This window comes from Astatotilapia calliptera, chromosome 14, assembly GCF_900246225.1.
Source record: "Astatotilapia calliptera chromosome 14, fAstCal1.2, whole genome shotgun sequence".
NCBI classification, from domain to species: Eukaryota; Metazoa; Chordata; class Actinopteri; order Cichliformes; family Cichlidae; genus Astatotilapia; species Astatotilapia calliptera.
In genome coordinates, this window is record NC_039315.1 from 16,462,418 (window position 1) to 16,484,161 (window position 21,744).

The window sequence follows — 21,744 nt, forward strand, 5'->3', positions numbered from 1 at the left end:
GGGAACTTGCACAATCGGTGGCTGACTAAATACTTTTTTGCCCCACTGTATGTTAATGGTGTTGGGGATATTTTCTTGTTACACTTGGGGCCCCTTAGTACCAGGTCCATGGTTTTGTGATGAAGGTGTATCTTTTGCTGGCTTTGTCCACCGTGTCACATCATCTTAAACTGGTTTTGTGAACATGATAATGAGTTTACTGCACTCAAATAACCTCCACAGTCATCAGATCCCAGTCCAGTTTAGCACCTTTGGGATGTGAAGGAATGGAATATTCACAGCTAAACATTCTTGAGCAACTGTGCAATGCTATCATGTTTGCAGCACACTGATAAACTATGCCATGAAGAATTAAGGCATATCTAAAGGAAAAAGGGAGTCTAAACCAGTATTAGCCAACTGTACCTAACAAAGTGACCAGTGGGTGTGTATACAGTATACTGTAACTGTTTTTAACTTCTGGCACATGTGACTTCCATTGTGCATCAAGCACAAGCACCCTACTGTGCAAAATGTAAGTGCTCTACAAAAATGAATAAATAAAATCAGCAAGAGTGAGAGTGGTTCATGAGCATTTTGTTCAGGGAATAGTTTTGTGCATTAGTAAGTCAGAAAATGTTAGGCATATTGAATACTTCTGTTCATGATTAATAGTCCTCAGTACTGAAATACTGGATGAATTATAATGTAGCAATCACACAAGTTTCGTAAATATCTAAATACTTCAAGCTCATGGTCTGTTTGGTGAAACTGCATAATGTTTTGTTGTTGTTGTTTTACCAGCACACCAGCACTGCCTGTTTTATACAACTTTTGGTTGGAGGTATGCTCATTCGTTGCACCTGAAGCTTAACTTAATTTTTTTTTTTTTTTTTTGCAAGGCCTCTTTCCCCCACTCACTCACTACTACCAATTTAAATGTTATATATCAACATGTTCTGCTAACTTCACCACCAGTCCTATGCCTTAACTGTAGATTAAGCAGTATTTTTATGTTGCCATCATTTGACCCTAACAATCAGCTCACACAGGTGAAAAAGAGTACCCAGGTGCCATTAATCAACAAGCCCTTCCCTGCTCCTATAAAAGGAGTATCCTGTCTATTCAGTGGACAGCTGCTGTTTTACAAGTACTGGTGAGTGTTTAGCTGTGAATTAAATGTTGGTGTTTGGGCTCCTCCTCGCCCCCTCTCAAGTGGCATAATCTAATTTGATAAACTGTGCATTTGAAGATTATAGTAACTCTAGTGTCCACACATGTTGCTACCTTTGTTTCAAACAGCATCTCATGCACCACTGCTGAATATTAATTTGACTTAAAACTCACTGAATTCTCTTCTTGGTCATTTTAGTTACTGGTCTCCTTCAAACTTGGGTTCAAGATGTCTGGCCGGGGAAAGAAGGCTGCACCCAAACCAAAATCTGCAGTTTCCCGGTCTTCCAGAGCTGGAACTACTTTCCCAGTGGGCCGCATTCACAGGTTGCTCAGGAAAGGCAACTACGCTCAGCGGATTGGAGTTGGCGCCTCTGTGTACATGTGTTCTGTCCTGGAGTATCTCTGTGCTGAACTCCTGGAGCTGGCGGGAAACGCCAGCCGTGACAACAAGAAGTCACGCATTGCTCCCCGGCACATCTTGCTGGCAGTGAAAAATGATGACGAAATCAACAAGCTGCTGGCAGGGGTCACAATCTCAGATGGTGGTGTGATCCCAAATATCCAGGCAAGCCTCCTGCCGAAGAAGACAAAAACACCAAAGGATGACAAATCTGCTAAAGATGTCCAGTCACAAGAGTTTTAATTATAAATGGTACCACTTTCAGAAAGGGTTTTAATGATAATAAAGTGAGTTTCTAAATTATGCTTGTCTTCAAACTTTTTGAGCTATCCAACTGGAAGTAGTACTGATTGTGTGGGGTGTTTTTGTTTGTTAAAACCTTGACAGCCAGGGAACCAGATGTCTTGATGGCAGCTGGATAGAGTAGTGCAAATTTCTCTGAATGCTAAGGAAGTGTGCTTCATTTCCTACTTCCCGTAGCCAAGAAGGGTTCATCCTCTGAACAAAAGGGACCTTACTCGTACTCTGCCGTGTACAGCGTACTGATTTAGCTCCTCCACAGGACCTCTGGAAGTCTTGCAAAATAAGTTTCAACACTACATTGTTGGATGTCTTTTAGCTTAACACTACTCAGGTTTTGTGAAATACTCAGACAACCGTGACAGTTTTACCCAGCATCTTTTCATGGTGGGGTATGTCAAAAGGGACACCTACCTAGTTTACAAGTCCAGGTGAAGGTTGGAATAAATCATCTAAATTAGAAACTTGGTGTGTAAAATTAGCCTTGATGACTACACATGAAGTGAGTGTGGATGAATTATTTCATAATTGCTTCCTGCTAAGATCTGGGGTTCAAGGCTCACTCACCGTTCACTTCACAGTTCATTATAGTTAACCTAGAAATAACCAGAATGGTGATTAGACTAAGTCATTAGTGCATCTGCTGGACGATGGTATTCCTAAATGACTGTTTCCTGGTGTAGTTTGGTGTGTTTGTGCTGTACATGTTGTGGGCTAAATTCTTGCCCCAGAAACTAAACTCTCCTTAAAAAATACAAAAAACTGACTGCCTGTCGACATCCCTGTTGATTGCAGATAGTATGTTGGGCTGGCTGACATAAAACAAAGTACTCCCACGTTCCCTTGAATCAAGATTCTCAGTATCCTTGAGTTTTTCCTGTCTACTAACTTCAAGGAATCCTTGCATTTGTATAGTTTGAAATGGAAGGGAAAACAATATATGCACTATTAAAAAAAATCAAACATTCTATTTGGATGGGAATTTTTAAGCAAAACACTCGTTAACAAGACGTGAGGATTTTCCACTCAAACTTTAAAATATTGTCGTTTTGCAGCCCTCTATAGACACAGACGTTATACACGTGCTGCTCTTGTAACGTTGCGTCTGTTGGACGTACCCTAACGACGTGCTGACGTAAGACGTGTGAACAACAAACAGTTGTTGGACTTCAACAAGCTAGCGAAGGATAACGCTAGAGGAGAACAGGTTGAGCCTGCCTTTTCACGGAGAGAGAGGCGCTTACGAAATCCGGGCGGTCGGAATATTTTATACATTAACTCCTAATAACTAACAGCGTAGGTACCGGCACGTGTAACCCGGCACAGTTCCCTCGTGCTAATGTTAGCAACACAAACACGCTCATTGCTGCTCGGAGTGTGACGCCTGTTTTTTTCCTGGCTGCCGCTGGTCGAGGGCTGTGATGCGAGCAGAGTTGCTGCACGGCAGAGGGTGAGACGGAGCTACAGTCGGATTATATTCGTCTTGACACGGAAAATGGACTTTCTCGGGGAGAAACAGACGGGGTCACGCAAAAAAGCGGGCATGCGACCGCACACGGGCCTGGATGTCATTGTTGGTCAACAACTTTAGCCCGCTAGCGAACGTTAGCTTGCTTTAATTCATGCAGATGAATTGGGTTTGTTGTCGGGCAGTAATCTCACTTTGCTAGCGTAATGGAGGCACCCTGAGTGACTTGTTTGTTTCAATTGATTGTCCTGCTCTTCTTAAATACTACTGGCAATGTGTTGAAGACCGGGGAGCCTTTCGTCGAATAATAGGACACTGTTGGTAAGAATTATTGAATTGTATACCTGCCCGAGTCATAGTTGAGCGAAGTTCTCTACGACTATGAATTATTACTGTAACAGTATCTATTTCACGCAGGTATAGCATATTTCTATTATTGATAGTTGTGTGAAATTGCACTTTATTTGGCCGATTTTTAAGTATGCACTGCAGCCACCTTTGAATTGGGGTTTATCGACATCTATTCAATCACCCCCTGATGTAAAAAAAATCAGCACTTGTATAGAAGTTGGTAAATAAAACGTCAAGATAGGTATTTATCTGCGTGTATTGTTATGAGCCAGGGCAAAGGCAGCCTTATCCATGTCATTTGGTTCCTAGTCACTGTTTAACCCGAGATCCCAGCTGTTCGGCACAGTTAAAGGCTGAGTTTTACTGGAAATGAAAGCATGAATATCGAAGAGCAGTGTCTAGATTTGTGCAATGTCAAGATGAAAAACAACGTGGACGATGATCACAACACTACTAACAATACAGAAGGGGTTATCCCTCGGATCTCCGAATTGATGACTGACAGCAACACAGAAAAACAAAGCATTGTTCCTACGGAGGCCTCTGAAACTTACCTGATGCCTCAGCTCACTGACAACCTTCAGACAGCAGAGGAGAACAACCAGCAGGCACAAAACACAGTGGAAATTGATGAGGTCAATGGAAATGGAAAGAATAGTGCCCAGGACCCACCAGCGGTCGTGAACCCGACTGATTTTATCTTTTCTACTAGTGAGCAGCACGAGGAGAAAATGAAGGAAGATAAGGACAATAATCCTGCAAAGCTTGTTCTTGAAGAAGGGGATTATGGTGGGGACATGGACATAGGTGTGGATCTGAGTCTCGATGAGAGTGGGGTGCTGGAGGCTGAATCTGTAAATGTTAGATCACTGTCAGACAGTAATTTAGACTCAGTGTCCACTCCTCAGGATGTCCCAGCTGGCAGCACGACAGAAAGCCAGGCTGATGCAAGCCAGACATGCAGCATAGAAGCTTCTGCCACAGATCCAGCTGGATTGTATCCCTCAGTGCAAGAGGGGGACACTAAACACAAAAGTGGCAAAAGGGTGACATTTCCCTCTGATGAGGATATCATCTCTGGAGCAGTGGAGCCAAAGGACCCCTGGAGACATGGTAATTTTTGTTTATTTTTTTTCTACATGTTTGAATGTGTGATTGAGTTAGTTCTGCGTGTCTGTTGCGCCTGCATGAACATGTCAGCATACTGTGGTTTGCTGGAATTTATTCTTAGAAGGCTTTTTAACAGAATTTGTCCCTCAGCTCCAAATGGAGCAGTTGACTCTGTCCACATGTCCTGTCATGCTGCTAAATTTCCCACATATTCTTCAACATTATCGAGTAGATGTTGACACTGATGTATGGAAGGCGTGCCAGAGCACCGGTCTTAGAGAGGAATGTTTGTTTTGTTCCTTTCTTCAAAGCCTGACAACTCTTGCAGGTTCACACTGCTGTCTGTTTAATGCTTAGGCAACACCTGCAATCCCGCCCCATTTTCAAACTAGAAGATCAGTACTTTAATTACTTGTATAACTAAACGGCTTTATCTGGCTTTACCCCCACAGAGGCGTACCATATACAGTATAGACAAGGGTATGTACTGTATGCACTATTGTGACGGAGTCCCACCACACCTTGAGGTGTGCCATTTTTACCACAGCAGGTTCCTGTTTACCCAGTGAAAACATGTTTAGGGAAGCTAATGAAGGACACGACGCCACCTATTGCACCACCTTTAAATATTTTAGTGTTGAAAGTTACAAGGAAATATGTTTTCGCTTTTTATTGTCCATATGTGATATGGATATACAATGTAATATACAATAAATGTAATGTTATGCTCATTTATTTTAACTGAAGTACTCGTTTCAATTTATTGCTGTTAACTATTCCAGTATTACCAGGTCTAATTTGCAGTCTAGTTCTTTTTATACATATTTGTACAGTGCAGGTTTTTTATTTTCCTCTTTTCATTTAAAAAAAATTCTATCATGAACTAACCATGACTCACACACTTTTTCATCTGCTGTGGACAAAGGATGCCGTTTAATAAACAGACCTACAAGCTGGTGTTTGCTCCCAGCACTGATGGCATTTGGCATAGTTACACAGGTGACTGCCTCCTGAGAAGATGACAAATTGTGTTAAGCTTACTACTAGCCTTACGATCTCAGTTTGTTTGTGCCATATTCACATACACTTAAAGGCTAAGCTGGTGACTATCCTATTTATTTTTCCCTGCAAAAATGTAGGCCAGACCAAGCAACGGTTGGTGATCCGAGAAGGGAGGGGGGGGGTAACAAAAGCAGAAAAACAGGAAGCTTACGGAGCACAAACATTACTGTCTCGTATTCAGCTGTATTTTAATTGTTTTATTAACACCCCGGTTGCAATTTATCAGGAAGCCACCCAGAAAGTCAGTTTTCTATCACAACATTCATGTCCCAGTGTTACCATTGATTTGATCAGTTTAAAACAATTTGCAGATTTCTTGCACCCATTTCCATGACAGGTTTAATTTAGATGTGTTGATATCTTTTTTAAGATAATTTCTTTCTTTTTCCTCCTTTTTGCCAGGCAATCGTGCTGATTGTTAACTGGTCATGGATATCTTATGCTGGACTCCATCAGGGCAAGGTCTCACCCAGTTAGCCAAGTTTTTTGTACCTTGATGAAAGATACAATGCACAGTAAAGTATCTAGATCACTCTAGTGTGGGGTTGACTTTTTATCAAAGACAGTTATCATGTACTTTAGGTAGGTTCCAAAGGTCCAGCTGATTGTGCTTTTGATTTAGACATGGACAAGCACTCGAGGTTAGTGAAGACCTGTTGGAAGTGATTGGACTGAAGAGTTGGAGCAGTGGACTCTTAAACAAAATGTGATAATCAGTGATAATGATAATTATCTTGTATATAATTGCTGTTGAAAAAGACTGAAAAATTGTTTAAGACTGTCACATGTGGATTTTATTATTTTCATTTTTCATACATGCCATATACAACAGCACGCATCAACCCGCACTTTTGGGAAGTTTAAATTTTAGTGTCACGTTTTATGACATTTGAAGGACATTTGAGCAGAATTGAGAAAGCACTCAGCAAAAAAATAATTAAAAATGAATCAATTCTCAGTGGCTTTCGTAGATATAAACCACATTTTTGTGCTTTTAGTTTTTGTGAAGTTTCTGTACAGAAATGGTTTGTTTTTGTTAATTTTGTCCTGTTGTTTTAGCCATAGGGGGTATTATTTCATGCCAGCACATAAATTTGTCAATGTTGCAGTAGTTTAGTTAATATAAAGAGCAGTTTAAATTTATGAAAATGCTCCCTTAGACACGTTCTGCTGTCCCAGTGTGATATGAACTGTGGATGCATTATCCTGCTCAAGACCCACAGGGCACACTTTGAGGATTGTGGTTGTAAGTCAACTCACAAGATGACAAGCTTTTAGATCTGCCCATTTTCTTTGGTTGACGTGACAGACACTACTGCATAGTAATGTTGATGCTGGTAGTGATAGTGAACACCTGGTGATTTTGAAGAGTTACCGTGATGAGCACTCAGAAGGGTGCTGGACTAACTTTTACATTGGTTGCACTTATGTGCTTTTTCATTTATCTGCCATATGGTGTTAGTGCACCCCAGAAATATATTCATCAAATTATTGCCTTTTGGCAATAATTTGTGTAACCGTTGGCCTTCTGTATTTTAGTGTTATGAAGAGGGTGCTGTAACACACTCTGATTTCATGGAGGAGATTTCTGTTCATTCTTCCAAAACTAATGAGAATTGACCATGTAATAACCTCCTAGCTACTCCCCACATGTAAAGGCTGAGATTATGTGTATGAGGCAGCAGCAGGAGCGACTTGTGGTTTACTGCTGAATGGTCTACATACTTGTGGTGTTCCCACACTACAAGTAACCTGACAACCCCCCTAATTTTATTTACACAACAGTGTATACGTATGGAGCTCTTACTGTGTGACAGCAGGAAATAACAAGAGTTAGGAAAGCAAATTCTAAAGGAAAAAATTTGCAGAATGTAATAACATAAAGTGCATGAAGGACATAAAAACTAAAAGATAGACTTTGAAATGTATCGTTGTTTCAGAAAAGGCAGGTAGTGAAATATGCCCAGCCAGACTAAATGATCTCCTTTTACTCATTGAACTGAAGCTGGGAGCAAATACAAGTAAATTACCAGAAAGGCACCCTCTTTAAATATTTTCACACTATTTTTCTTCGTTATTGCCAAAAAGCCTGCCAGTATTCAGTTTAATTAATATTTTTTTAAGCGTTAGTCCTGCTTCTCATATCTTCCTGAGGTATCTTATCTGAATGTCAACAAAGGCTCCTCAGGCACTGTTAGTAGCGTGCACAGTGTCACAATAGAGCCACTGTCCGCCCGGACCCTTCTACAGATCTAGTGTCAGGTTCACTGGGTTCCTGTCTTATTTCATCTGTCATAAAGATAAAAGTGAAATGAGCTCACAGAGCCTGGAGCTTCATCTGTAAGCAGTGAGAGTTACAGCTGTAAAAGCAGAGGGAAGGACATTTGAGGTTGGTGTTGAATATTACAAAAGGAACTGATATCTGGTTTACTACTGCCAGAAAGTAAACTTGTGAAAGGAGTGAACATCATGCAGTCAATGTGAAATGTGCTCTTGGGGTTCTCAGGGGCTGATGTCACTTTTCACTTTCTTGTGGCACTTCAGCTTTTAGAATTAACCCAAAAGGAGAAAAATAAGGAAAAAAAAAGAAAAAAGAATTAACCCAAAAGTATTGACATTCACCATTTAGAGCTAATGCTGTGATAGAGTGCTAAAATAGGGCTGTGTGTGACTCATATTTTCAATGAAGGCTTCCATGTCTTCAGTATTTTTTTATTTTATTTTTTATTTTTGTGTGTGCGATGATTCTCTTATTTTGCCACCTCTTTCCATTATGGCGACACACCTCCATCCTTCCCTCAAAGCCCAAAGTCACTTCCCGCCAGGCTGTGACTGGTCTATTTCAAGCCAAGACAGGAGAATAAAACTAAATGAGCTTCTTGGAAACACTTTGATTTCAAGGAGTTTGCTGAGGGACAGCAAAGCCGTGATGTTTTAAAAGTAAAATATAGTCATTATGAGTTTTAATGTAAACATGTCTACTCAGAAACTTCATTTTGTTGACAGTGTCTGAAACAAAATAAAGGAAGTTGTAAAATATATAATTATCATTTTGTTCTGAGTTGAGTAATATTCCTAGAACTGTTCCCCCCCCCCCCTTTTTGTCTTGCTCAGTTAAGACCCGAGGGATGTTTGTACTCTCCATTAAGGCCTGAGCAAATACTACATCATATCTTGAGATTTCTGAACTTCCCAGCATGATGCATAGCTTCCCCACCTTCCTCCATTTCTGCCTGTCTATTCTCTATTCTCTTTTTTGACTAGCTAGATTAGCTTAAGTGCAGGCGGCCTTTTCAGCAATGCATTGTGAACACAAAGCACTAGGTCACATTGGAAGCATATGGTCTAAGATGGTTCAGTCGCTGTGACTTGCGATATTACTAAACAAGTTCTAAATTTTAACTCTTACTATTACAGCACAACTGTAGAGGTACAGTTCTAGACTGGCTACCACAAGGGAAATTTGTAACAGCCTTATTATAATTCAGCTGTGAAATTAAGTTAAAGTTTGCTAATTGCAATACAGTCAATAAACAATGCAGGTAATGTACAATTGATTATCCTGGAAGCAATTAAAGTCTTTAGCCTACGTGTTGTTCGGTGTCAGACCTAAGGCCCACTTGGCACCATATTATTAGAGGCTCTGTGACCCATGAAATGTTATTTGTTGTGGCTCTAGACCAAGTTACAAACTAATAAGCAGAGCTTTCAGTGTAGAGCATGAACAAAGGCTCTGGAAACCTGCAAGTTAGTTCAGTTTACATGAGCAGCAGAGCTGAAGTTTTAACAACTAAATTCTTTTTCTGATCCAAACGTAACACTTTGTAATAATTGGACTGTGTGATAACAGTGTTTTTATATCTTGTGATGTGCCAAATTTGTTTAGTTAGGTGTGCAGATGTACTTTTTCATTCTGTTGGAAGCAAATAGCTGTGAAAATTTAGGTGTTAAATCAGTCGAGTTGACATCATTAAATCTGGTTTATTAGGTGTCATTAACATCCAGTTTCTCATAAAATCGTAAGATACATAGTGAATTCAGGACTATTATTTGGAGAAAGAATAAATATTAATTAAAAAAACAACAAGGAACAGATTTAAAGCTGAAAATACTGGTTTAGCTTTTTAGCATGCATGAAAAGTCATTGCAGTTATTTTAAGATGCAAATTCAATAAATGAAAAATGAACAGCATCATTGCATAAATTGTTTGAAACCATTTAAATTCTATCAAATTCTACCAATTCTATCCTTGAAGCTTGTGCATGTGAATGCACATCTTGGACATTTGCGATGTTAGAATGACAACATGGATGCAGAATTTGCTATTCACAGAAGAATTTGGTACGTTTACATATCAGCAGAACGGACACCTTAATAAATCTATGTAACAACCACATTGGTTCAAAATTAATGCTTTTTTTCTGCAGTGGTTTTTTTTTTTCAGCTCCCATTACACAGATCTTTATGTGTGATGTGATAAGACAACACCTGATAAAGTCAGCCCTTTAGGCTGTCTTTAGTTTGTACATTCATCTATTATGCATTTACTCTGTCTATGCTATGTAAGTGTGCTTGTCTGTGTTTGTTTTGTGCTAAATCCTGGCCTTTGACACTCTGCCAATCTGCACCGTGTCTTAAAGAAAAAAACAACAGATGAATGCTTATAAATGGCAGAAATGGCATACTGGTTCGAATGCTGTTGTTTTCTGATCCTCACTTTCCGTCCTCATCAAACAGGAATTCCTTGCCCTTCCCTCCCTAATGTCGTTTCTCTTAACACACGAGGAGGCTGGAATTGAAGTATTGCTTTCTCTGTCTGTACGCAAATGCACAAAATGCTGCCTCATAGAAAACTGGATCATACAACTGTCATTCCCTCATAACTGTCCATCTGGTTCAGCAGCTTTCTCTCTGGCAGGCTCAATCCTTTGTCATCTGGGTGTGAGTTTAGAATGGCTTCACTGTTTTGTTGTTGTTTTGTTTTTCTGGTGTCATACCGAAAAGATTAAGAGAAGGGCTGTTGATGGGCATGTATTGCTAAAGGCATGGAATCTGCATGTAGTGAAAGGTCAAAAATGAATTCCAAATTTGTTGTCTAGTATTAAAAGAGGATAACAAACATAAAATGATCATTGTGTTTCATTCTAATCCCTTTGTTTTGCCTTTCAGCACATGCTGCTCTCTCCAAAAAAGTCTGGCAGATTTAGTTTAATATACGTTTTTTTAATTTTTTAATTTTTCCATTTGGATCTCAGTGTTGAACAATATATATCTATAAGATTTTTTTATATTCTGCTGTATTCTAGCAGCAGTTACAGAGTTGCATAGTCTGTAGTAATGTTCAAGAAATCCTAACACACTCAATGTCTTTGTTCTGCAGTGATGTGAAATGTGAGCTCAGGTATTGTGTGGGTTATTTGTGTTTTTCTTTTTAGGAATCCATTGCAGATTTTCCACAGAAAAGTCTTTGGCCAGGTGAAGTTAGAACCTGGGACAGAGCAGAACTCCAAATGACAAGTTCACAGAGAGAGCTGGTAAAGAAACGGTTATATAATGTGATAATTTCCAGAATAGGTGAACATGTATATCAGGCCTCTAGAGATTCAAGTATGTGGCACAATCAAAAAGTAAGAACACATACTTACTTAAAAAACAAACCGTGCACAACATTCCTGCAGTTTTTAGGTCACTCCCTAAAGGGCTGTTCTGACCATTCCTGCTGATGCACATTTGCAATGCATGGTGAGTCTCCTTGACTATGTCAAAACAGCAGCCTATGAAATAAACATTTATTTGGGCAAGAAGAAGAAGTTGTAGGTTATCAGATTGTGATGATTGTGACAAACAGCACAGTATTTTTCTTTGGTACAGCATTTGTGCAGTCTTCTTGGTGTCTGGGTTGTCTTCTGTAATGCTTCTATGTTGCAGGCTGGACAGGGCAGTCGCATTACACACTTACTATGTTTTGTTTTTTTTTGTTGTTTTTTTTAAATGGGGATAGTACATGAACACAGACTAAAGGAAGTATTAACAGAAAAAGCAAACCAACAACGACAAAAAAAGAATAATCGACAGATTATAGGTCCTGATTGGTTTTGGTTATCTTGGATTACTTGCTCAGGCCTTGTTGCAGTGGCCACTTTCAACTATGTCCACTTTCATTGCACCGTATGTATATGATGGCACATCAGTTGTGGGCTAAGACCAGATATGCTTGTATTGCATACTAATCTCAGTTCCAAAGTGAGTACACAGATTATAACTCACTCACTTTTTCTATCTGATCTTGTACTGGACCTTTAGTTTGCCTAAAAAGGGTTTGGGTGGAATTTTAAACCTTTGGGCTTGTCTGTTTGTTTTTGTTTTTTTGTGGGTTTTTTTGTAATTTAAGACACAGGCTCAGGTGTGAGTGTCAGACTTGTATCTCTTTTGTGCATGCATGATCACGGTCTCGTCATGCAGACTTGTGCAAGCAAACTGGAGGAGTGCCTCAGGCCGTGCCTTTTTGCCGCACCTCTGACGTACAAGGCAGCCAGTTGTCATGTGTGAATGACGCTACTACCACTGTCTACAACACAGCACTGTGAAATTGCAACCAATGGACCTGGAGAATTTGGGGGTGCTATTTTGAACATTGGCACTTGGACGTTAAGTAGGAACTGGCAGTATGTCTGTGTTCCTTAACATTTGCACCTATCCATTTTTATGTGGTGCAGAAATATGCAAACAGCAACATAACTGACTAACTATAAAGAACTCTCAGGCTTGAATTGATTTGGCCAATCAGAAAATAAATTATCCAAAGACTAGTGAAGGTGTTGGGCTTACACCTGAAATAATATGGATTTAATTCTCTGCACCGCCTGTAGGACATCTGGCTTCCATGTGTTCCACTCTCTGTCCAATCTTCTTTACTGGCACAGCTTTATTTTTAGCTGCTAGCTGGGAATAATTTCCTCTAACGCATGTAACCTGTCAACACTGGTTTCCCGGTTTTTACCTTTCGAATTTAGCTTAATAAATGCTGGCTAAGTAATCAACTCTAGATCTTTTCCAAAGATTTTTTATTTAGCCTTCCACCAAGAGAGGTAGTTCTAGGTTGTTGTAGGGTAGCAATGTCCACAATATAACAACAAGTCAGCAAAAAACAGAATAACCTTTGTTTTTTGATTAGTCATATTTTCTTTGTTACAAACATTCTCTGTAGAAACCAGATATGCATATAGGTGGTAGGTTTATCTTCAGTAGCTTGTCTTATACAGTTTTTGCTTTTTTCCATATCAAACCTAAAGCATTTCTTTATGCTGCTGTTGTGCTGAAGTTGCTGTGTCAGTCTTTGCAAGCAAAGCCAGTATGTGTAAACAAGTTAGACAGGTGAAATTCAACACACTATGTGGGTCAAAGGAGTTTCAGTGGAATCCTCTCTGTGTGCCAGATCTGCTGTGTCTCTGTCTCTGCAAACAGTGTTGTTTCTTCTTCTGCACACACGCAAACAATTGTCTTTTCCTGTTTCCTCTTTGCTGCTGGAGTTAGGCGAGAAAGCACAGTGTCTGTAGCCAATTTGTTTGTACTTTGTTTTACGTCAGATTGTTGGGAAGGCTGAGAATTGATGGATTTTGATGTGTATGATATTGGGCTGGACTTAAGTATCTTCTAAAAAATTTGCAGGCCTACTCAAAAGTTACAGATTATGTGCATGTTGCATTGGCTCTGAACCAACATTTTGTTAAAGAATGTGCAGTAAAGTCAATAATTGGATTACTTTGTATGATTGTTGCATTATGTTAGTCAGGACTTTCATACGACAGCTGCTTCTAAGTAGGTGAGAAAGCCTTTTAATTGTATTAAAAGATGATAATTACATGTGTGTGCAGGCACTCGAGGCTTGGCTTCAACATCAAGTGATTTTACACAGCTTCGCATGAAATTAGTAAGGTCTGTCCAAAAGCTTGAAGAATGGGACGGCCATTAATTACCCAGCTCATTTTACAACACCAAATGTCTGTAGGGCTTGTACAGTGGCTGTCCAGGTGTGAATACATGGGAAAGAAATTATCAGAGCTCTAAGTCTCACACTCATCACAGTCCTATGCAGCAGACGAGATGCATACAGCTGTAAGAGTGAAGTAGACTCTTCTTGTAATTGCGAGATGGCCAGTAAGAAACATGAACAATTTATCAGAGATTTGTTGATCAGACAGAAAATAAACTGCAAAAAAATGAGAGCTCTTAAATCTGGCTGATTTCTCTCTCGACCAGAGGTAGCTGTAATTGATAACATCATTTATTGTATTGGATGTTCCTTAAATAAGTGAACTATTCCTTTATCTGGTGTAACAAATAGCTTCTCACCTTGCCTTAGAAACACAGCTAAATTAAAAATTCTTGCTTTACGTCTTATATAATAGCATGCCATGTTCATGATAGTTATTCAGGTTGTTCATTTGTCCCAGTAAGAGTAGCTCAAACTAAGTCTGGTACTAAAGCCCACGCTCATATTGTGGGCTCTCTGTGGGTCGATCCGTTCTGACCTTTTGTGGGTGGTGGTAGAGGCTTTGACTGCAGCAATGTTATGTTGTGCAGCTACAAATGAGAATAGATCTCCTGTATTTTTAGATGCTGCATTTATTAATAATGATGTAATTTCTGTTTTCATACTTAAGTTGCAGGAAACTGACAAGTAACAGAAATTGGATGTGCACTAGATGTGACTTGGTGAAGAAAAATGTGTCTGGTTTGAGTTGTACAAGTTAAGGAGACTGGCGGGAAACCGAAGCAGCAGGATGCCTTTATTTTTTGTTTCACATGTTGCACAGTGTGGTCGGTAACAAACTGCGCTTGTGCAAACAGCTCTTTTTTTTTTTTTTTTGGTCGTGCTCTTTTATACAGGGTCTGTTATGTGTACCTGTTCTTCAGGCCCTCATTTGAGTTTAAATATAGTAAAACCATTCATATGTAGGCCTGCCTTAAAGATTAACCTGGGTTGTCCTTGATTCCTGAGTTTTAAGTTTCCAGAAGAAGGGAGGTCATTTTCCGGTAGGCCTACATACAACTGGACTTCCTTTTGCAACCAGTTCAGTCATGCCTTGCTGGCCATTAGACAAAAATTCAAGCTTAAGGCACTTTTGCCTTGACTTAACTTTTCAGACACCGAAGGCCATCTTGTACACACGTCTCAAAAACAGTAGTCAGTAGGTTCTTTGTTTTCAGAAAAAAAGTTGCTTAAGGGCCACAAAAATACACTAAGTTAGCAACAATAACATGAGCTGAAATGAGCTGATTAGTATAGTGAGTGACATTAACAGTTACTACACATTTCCACATTAAAAATAAAGAAGAAAAGCAGACATATCAGAAAGCTAAAATTAAAAGCTGAATACCTACCCAGACAATATCAAAGTAGTTTAATGCTTTGCTACTTTGAAACTTGGGTAAATATACAAAAGAATAAATTATAGTTTAGATTGAAGCCAGCAGAGAAAAAGGCAGATTATGTAAACATTTTGTCGAGACACTCATATTTTCTACTTCATAACTCTCATGGAAATCAGTTAAAGTAATTAATAAGTTTTGCAAGTTTTGGAGTTGTGCAAGTCTAGATTGTAAAGAAATGTTTTCAGACTTAGAAATTAGGAAAATGTTTGACTTCATGCTAAAAACCTTTATAAGCAATCACAAAAACAGTACTGGGGTAGTATCAATAAAATTCTCTTTATTTCTGGGAGACTTTCATGGTGTTGCACATGTAGTTTAAAAAAAAATACAAAAAAGATATTGCCAAGACTTGTGAGAAGGGCTTGTGAGTCTCTCTCATCAGTTCAAAGGCAGCTAAACTTTGTGCTTTGAATGTACTAGCATATTGACTGATAACCTGTACCAAGGAAACCCTTCCAATCACATGCTGGTTGAGGTTTCAGTTGCCTGAAGCTTGAATCGAAAGTTGCTAGATTTTTTTTAAACTGAGTTTAAAAGTAATGGATGTTTTTGTAGTTGCATTAAATTGCAGTATACTGAGGGCAAAATAATTCCTTGTGCCTCAAGTATGTTATTTGAAGTGCCGGCTCTGGAAATTGTCTGCTCTTCCTTTGTTCTTTGTAGCTCCAAGACAGTTGAGGTGTGGAAGTGAAGTAGCAGGTTTTTGTTATTGAATAGTCCTCACATTCAGTGCCTGAGTGAAGAAGGCTTTGAATTCTTCTAAGTGGTGAACTCTCCCTCTAGAGAGTTCTGTGCCTGTACCTGTTGCAATTCTTCCAGTTGTTCAGGTTAAGCAATTGATTTATAATTTCCTGCAGTTTTTCTTATTCCAAGATACCCTGCTGGCTGTGCACTGTAGAACAGAAGTAACAGAGCAGAACTTATTCTGGTTACTTTGTACTAAAAAAAGGCAGTTGTTGTAATCAAATGCAAACATTAACCTTACCTAAATACTGTGACATTTTCCTGTCAGTTTTTTTTTTTTTTTTTTAATTACTGACAAGCACAGTAGAACGGCTTGTCTGGATCACAGAAATCCTTGTTTACTCAAACAAATGTGTTGGAAGCCTGAGACAGGGCAAGTCTAGCACCAAGAGAAAGCAGGAGCAGACTAAACTGTCAACCTCAGCTGTCAATTAGCAGCAAAAAGCTTTTTTTTAAGCCTTCAGGTCTTGTTGACAGTGTCCTAATCTCCAAAATGCCAACCATGACACTTAACAGAGGGCCTGAATTTAGTGATTGAGACTATAATGACTTATTGGTTAGGCGAGTGGGGGAATAGGGATGTTGTACTCTGCTCTTCCACACTAGCTTAAGCATTCAGCTGTATTGCTTTGTCAAAACAGACAGTTTATTGAAAGACTTGGTAAAGATAAAGCTGAATTCCCTGTATATTTTTGGCATACTGGTGTTGCACTTGACTTTAACAGTGGTATGCCTTAAGAAGCCACATTATCATGAACTTATTTAACAAAAAAGGTCTTGGGATAAGCATCCGTGTGACGATTAGAAATAAAGAAAATAATTTGAGAGTGATGGCTTACATGTCATCTTGTAAACATAAGTGACCAAATTCTGTAGAGGATATATTTGGCTTTTCTTTGCTCCCACTTGATGTTGATGATGGTGTTCACCATGTTTAATAAGGAGTAAATCTCTACCCACAGTCTTGTCTTTTATAGCACAACATCTTTTTAATCATAAATCCTGCAGCTTTTAATTCACCTCTGTTGATATTAGTTAGTAACCTGGGTGCTTTTTTTCCCTTTGATTTTGCTCACAACCTTATCTATGGCAGCAATCAGTGATTAAGTGTGAGGGACGTGCTGCTTGATTGCTTGGTTGAGCAGATTTGCTAAGTCAGAGCAGAGATCATTTCTCTGTCTTGTCTTGAAACCTGAAATATCAAGGTAGCTAAATGTCTTTGCCCCTCATCTATCATCTTTGGAGCTGTTAGCTGCTGAGATAACCACCATTTCAGCAAGGGTTTAAACAGAATATTAGAATTCCCAGGATCTAGATAAATGCTGCATAGTAATTTTTTAATTTGTATTCAAGGTGGAAATGGATTGGAAATATTAGGAAACAGAGCAATGACATGCAGCAAAGGTCCAGCCAGTCGGGCGTTGAACTGGGAAATCAACACACGACTGCGCATACTTGATACAGTATGCACATTTAACAAAATGTTTTTTTTAAGGGTCAAAACAAGTTTGTGCTTGTCTATCTGTAATGTTCTTGCTTATCTAATGAAGTCCATTGCTCCCACACAGTATCGGGGAGCACTTGTTTTCACATGTTTTTCCTTATTTGTCTGCATTTTTGTTTTTGCTGTGTTTCTAGACACGGAGAGCATTTCTCTTATTGTTTGTGTGCTTTTCCTCTCGTGTGTGTGTTTTGTTCTTTGCCCACCATTAACTTCTGCATACCAGTAACTTTTAATTTGGTTTCTGACTATGTTGTTTGGAGCAGTCCTTCCCCTCCCTACTTCTTATTCCTGTGCACCTCCTCATCACCACTCCCTCCATACAAGTACCAGCAGCACTGGAGGGAGTGCTATAAAATAGAAGAAAAGACCAAGGCATGCAGAAACACAGGCAATAGCTGTAGCTCTGATACTGATGTCTCTTCTGCATTTGTCTCTTTGTGTTATTGCTTATGTATTTCCTTTTAAGTTTTTGTGTACTTTTCTTGTCTGTTTGCTTGTTTTTGAGGTGTTTGATGTAAATCTCCTTGCACAACTTTCTTTTTTATTTTGTACACTAGTGCTAAAATATCTCAATCTCTCTCATCCCTTCTCTGTCTCTAATGAATGTGTAAAAATACTATGTAGTGAGCATGAGACCCTCTCTACCCTCAGACCCCACCTTCCCTCAGGAAATGTTTACACACACTTGCTCCACTGCGACTCTGCACAATAACTCTTTGCCAAGGACACAGTGTTCATTGGAGTGCACATAATGTACTGTAGAACTTTACAAGACTGCTTTCTTACACAGTGGTGGAAGTGACATCCAGGAGGACTTAACAAATTCAGATCCAGATACTTTCCGTAGGTGAAGCACAAATGTAAACTAGAAAATGCATTTTCTGAAGAAACTGCAGTGTGAATGCTGATAACTGAATGTTTTGAGCTGAAATAAAATAATTGCTAAATTTAAGTTAAAAATGTTGAATGAGATGAAAAATAGATTCGTCGAATATCCAGATACAGCTTTACAGAAGTATCAAAATTTAGATGGAGTACTATTATGACTGAAGTGAAGACAGGACTGTAATGAAAGGGCATCCTCATCCAGTCATGGGCTCTAGTCAGTTTTTATCAGCAGTCTAGTGGAGAGTGTGGTTGGTGGCTATATTTTACAGCAGTAATTAGAATTAATTCTTTTTTTGAGGGCACATGACTTCAGCAGGACTGAAGCTCCCACCCCCATCTTAAAGGCCAACATTTAAGACGGCCAACTTGTCAACAAACTTGCACTTCTGAAGCCAGATGAGGGCTCTTTTCCTTGCTGCTTCAACAGTGATTCATATTTGTTGGACCCCTGAGAGCAGAGAAGGGGCTATTGTCTGTTGGGGCTGCAGTTCTTCATGAGCTGTCCAGGCTGGAACCAAAGCTAATGAAGGTTCCCACATAACTCCACAGTTAACAGCTGTTGTAAATCGGAGTAAAATAATGTTTATTGTAACCAGCTAGGATAACCAGGATAACTTAATAAGCTTCAATTGTTTAGTCGGCGAATCATGTGCATCCATAGCTACATGACTTGTGATAATGCTGGTGAACACTGGCAGTTCAGCTTTTTGTTGTTTACTTCTTTTTTTTTTTTTTTTTTTTGTTTTCTTTTAACGTGACTGAAGAGACTACATAGTCAAAGAAATTGCTAGTTTTTGACCTTTATGGTTAACCGTTCAACCGTTTGCCAGTGGCCAATGATTATAAAACAAAATAATGTTAACAATTTACGTGATTTATGTTTTTTTTGTTTGGTTGTTTTTTTGTTTTGTTTTTTTATCGTCTGACACAGAGTACTTGAGCAGATTTGTGCTTTAGTGGACCAAGAATCATTTAACTACTTACACTGCTTTCATTGCATCTTTGACGCAAATTATTTATAATTACGCCATTTGATTTACTTAGGAATTACTAAAAATAATAACGCACTGACAATTCAACTTCTGTCATTTGGATTGGATTGTATGTCTGCTTTTGCATTCAAGTTGCAGGTGCTAAAAGTATATAGAATGGATGCTGAAATACTGCTGAAAAGACAGTTCATATACCCAGTAAATATAATTATGAGATGTGTAAAATAATATCTAAAAATATAAATACTAAGTAGTCTGAAAATTATAATAGCTCTTGGATGACAAACAAACTGATTAATGTGTCCTATTGGAAATGTTGTGCAAGTAATTCTGCATTAAAATTACACAAATCTCACGACACCTGTCACTGGCCTTTCACAGTTCCCAGTAGTTCAATTCCTTGGAATTGTTAGTCTGCTTGCCTATCAATCCTGTTTATCGGTTCCACTTACATGACAATCAGCTGATTTCTGTATGTGTTGGAGAAGGTAAATAGTGGCACAGCCCACATCGTCCATATGGACATTAGTTTTATTTTTTTTACACAAAAGGGCACAGTGATAAAGTGCAAACTATATTGAGGACAGAAACAACCAGTTTATACTTACACCTACATAGACAGCATGTTAACACTAAGCTAGCCAAGAACCCAGAGTGATGTTAAAGCTGAATGAATGCCAACCTCAGCGCAGCATCCGGACTCTGATCTTTAACAGGTAACAAAGAGAGTGATGAGCAGTTCGTTTCTACTGCTTCATGTTTCTAAAGTCAAATCACTGTGGCGATGGCTGAAGACTCTTTGTGCTGGATTTCATCTTCGTGTTTTTGGCTTTGTGTTTTAGCTAAATATGAAGAGAAAGATCATGTGTGTGTCCTCATTAGGCTAGGGATTTGTGTTGGCGTGTGGGACTGTAGCTAATAGGTTTCTATTGTTAAATACTCCTGGTGCTTGAAGCCTTTCCGTCAGGTGTGATTAATACATTTGAGAGGGTGTAAGTTAAAGTGATGGGGGACATTGTGTGAGATGAAGGAGATTAGAAATGGAGCCAACAGTGAAGTGGACAAGTTCTCACCTTGGCAAGACAAATCAAAATGCTGACGGCAGCAAAAGTCAATAACACACACAGAGACAGACAGAACAGCCAGTGTGTTACAGCTTTGCTTTCTGCAGGGTAGATACACTGGTTGGAAAGAGAATGGATGTCATTGTTTTTCTGCCAATGTAATTTACTGTTGTGATCTTTCAAACCTCCTTCTATACACTCTGTTTTTCATCTCACGTTCTATTAGTAATTTTCTGTATTCTTCTGTCTTTTTTTTTTTTTTTTTTTTTGGCGCATAAGTGCTTCACTTCATTTCTCTGCTGAGTCTCTCAGGCGGAACAGCGGGTTTGAATGCTGCCCAGTCATCTGACTGGAGTTAGCCCCCACAACCGTCTAGGATGGCAACGGTGGCTGACCCACACGCAGACCAAGAACAATACCTCCTTTTTGCTGACTTAAGTAGGGGAGTACTTAAAGGGGTTGCAATCTCTGATTCTCTCTTTCAAGAGAGTGCTCCCTAAGGCAGAAACACTAACAGCTCACATGAAAAAAGAATATTTTCTAAGTCTCCGTGTCTTAGACTTTATTATGTTCATTTTTTTGAGTCATGGAAAGTCTTGAGTTGTTCTGATGGATCAAAGCAGATTCAGCCATTTGTTAGTGTTTTGCACTTACTGACCAGTAGTTACAGCTTGCTAGTACTGGGTTAATTCTTGTGGCATAGATCAAAAGGAGGCTAAAAACATTCCACAAAGATTTTGTTCCAGATTGACATGAAAGCATTACACTTGCTGCAAATTTGTCATCTGCAAATCCATGATGTGAATCTCCCATTCAACCACATTTCAAAGGTGCTCTATTGGACTGAGAAATGGGGTCTGCAGAGGTCATTTGAGCACAACGTTGCCATTTTCAAGACAAGAGTTTGAGATGGTTTGAACTTTGTAACATGGTGCATTATCCTGGTGAAAGCAAATGTTAGAAGATGGGTACACTATGATTAGAAATGAATGACATGGTCAGCAACAAAACTCAGACTAGGGCTGGGCCCTCCATACCTGCTTCATGCCCTGGAGGACGGGGCTGTGGCCCCCCCCACACCCTCTAGCAGATCATTACATGAAGGAACCTTTTAAAAAACAAAAAACAGACGCGTCCATGCTCACAGGTGTACACACGGGTGATCACACCCACAAACTACACCCTTTTTGGCTCAAGGTGAGAGAAAAAAAAAAAGAAGAAAAAAAAAAGAAAAAAGACTAGGGCTGGGCCATAATGTTAGGCAACGATA

At 39.2% G+C, this 21,744-nt stretch overlaps 2 protein-coding genes across 2 annotated transcripts in view; both read left to right on the plus strand.

Annotated features, from left to right (window-relative positions):
• The first annotated feature begins 1,052 nt into the window (after positions 1 to 1,052).
• Positions 1,053 to 1,858, plus strand: LOC113035672 (late histone H2A.2.2-like). Its single transcript, XM_026191279.1, has 2 exons — positions 1,053 to 1,135; positions 1,352 to 1,858. The coding sequence occupies exon 2, from the start codon at positions 1,382 to 1,384 to the stop codon at positions 1,796 to 1,798; it is 417 nt and encodes a 138-aa protein (XP_026047064.1). The 5' UTR covers positions 1,053 to 1,135; positions 1,352 to 1,381; the 3' UTR covers positions 1,799 to 1,858.
• A 1,087-nt stretch (positions 1,859 to 2,945) lies between these two features.
• ppp1r37 (protein phosphatase 1, regulatory subunit 37) overlaps positions 2,946 to 21,744 on the plus strand; it is a 46,043-nt gene continuing 27,244 nt past the window's right edge. Inside the window, exon 1 of the mRNA XM_026191277.1 lies at positions 2,946 to 4,787. Within this exon, the coding sequence (XP_026047062.1) occupies positions 4,052 to 4,787 (736 nt within the window). The 5' untranslated portion in view covers positions 2,946 to 4,051. The remainder of the gene's footprint in view (positions 4,788 to 21,744) is intronic.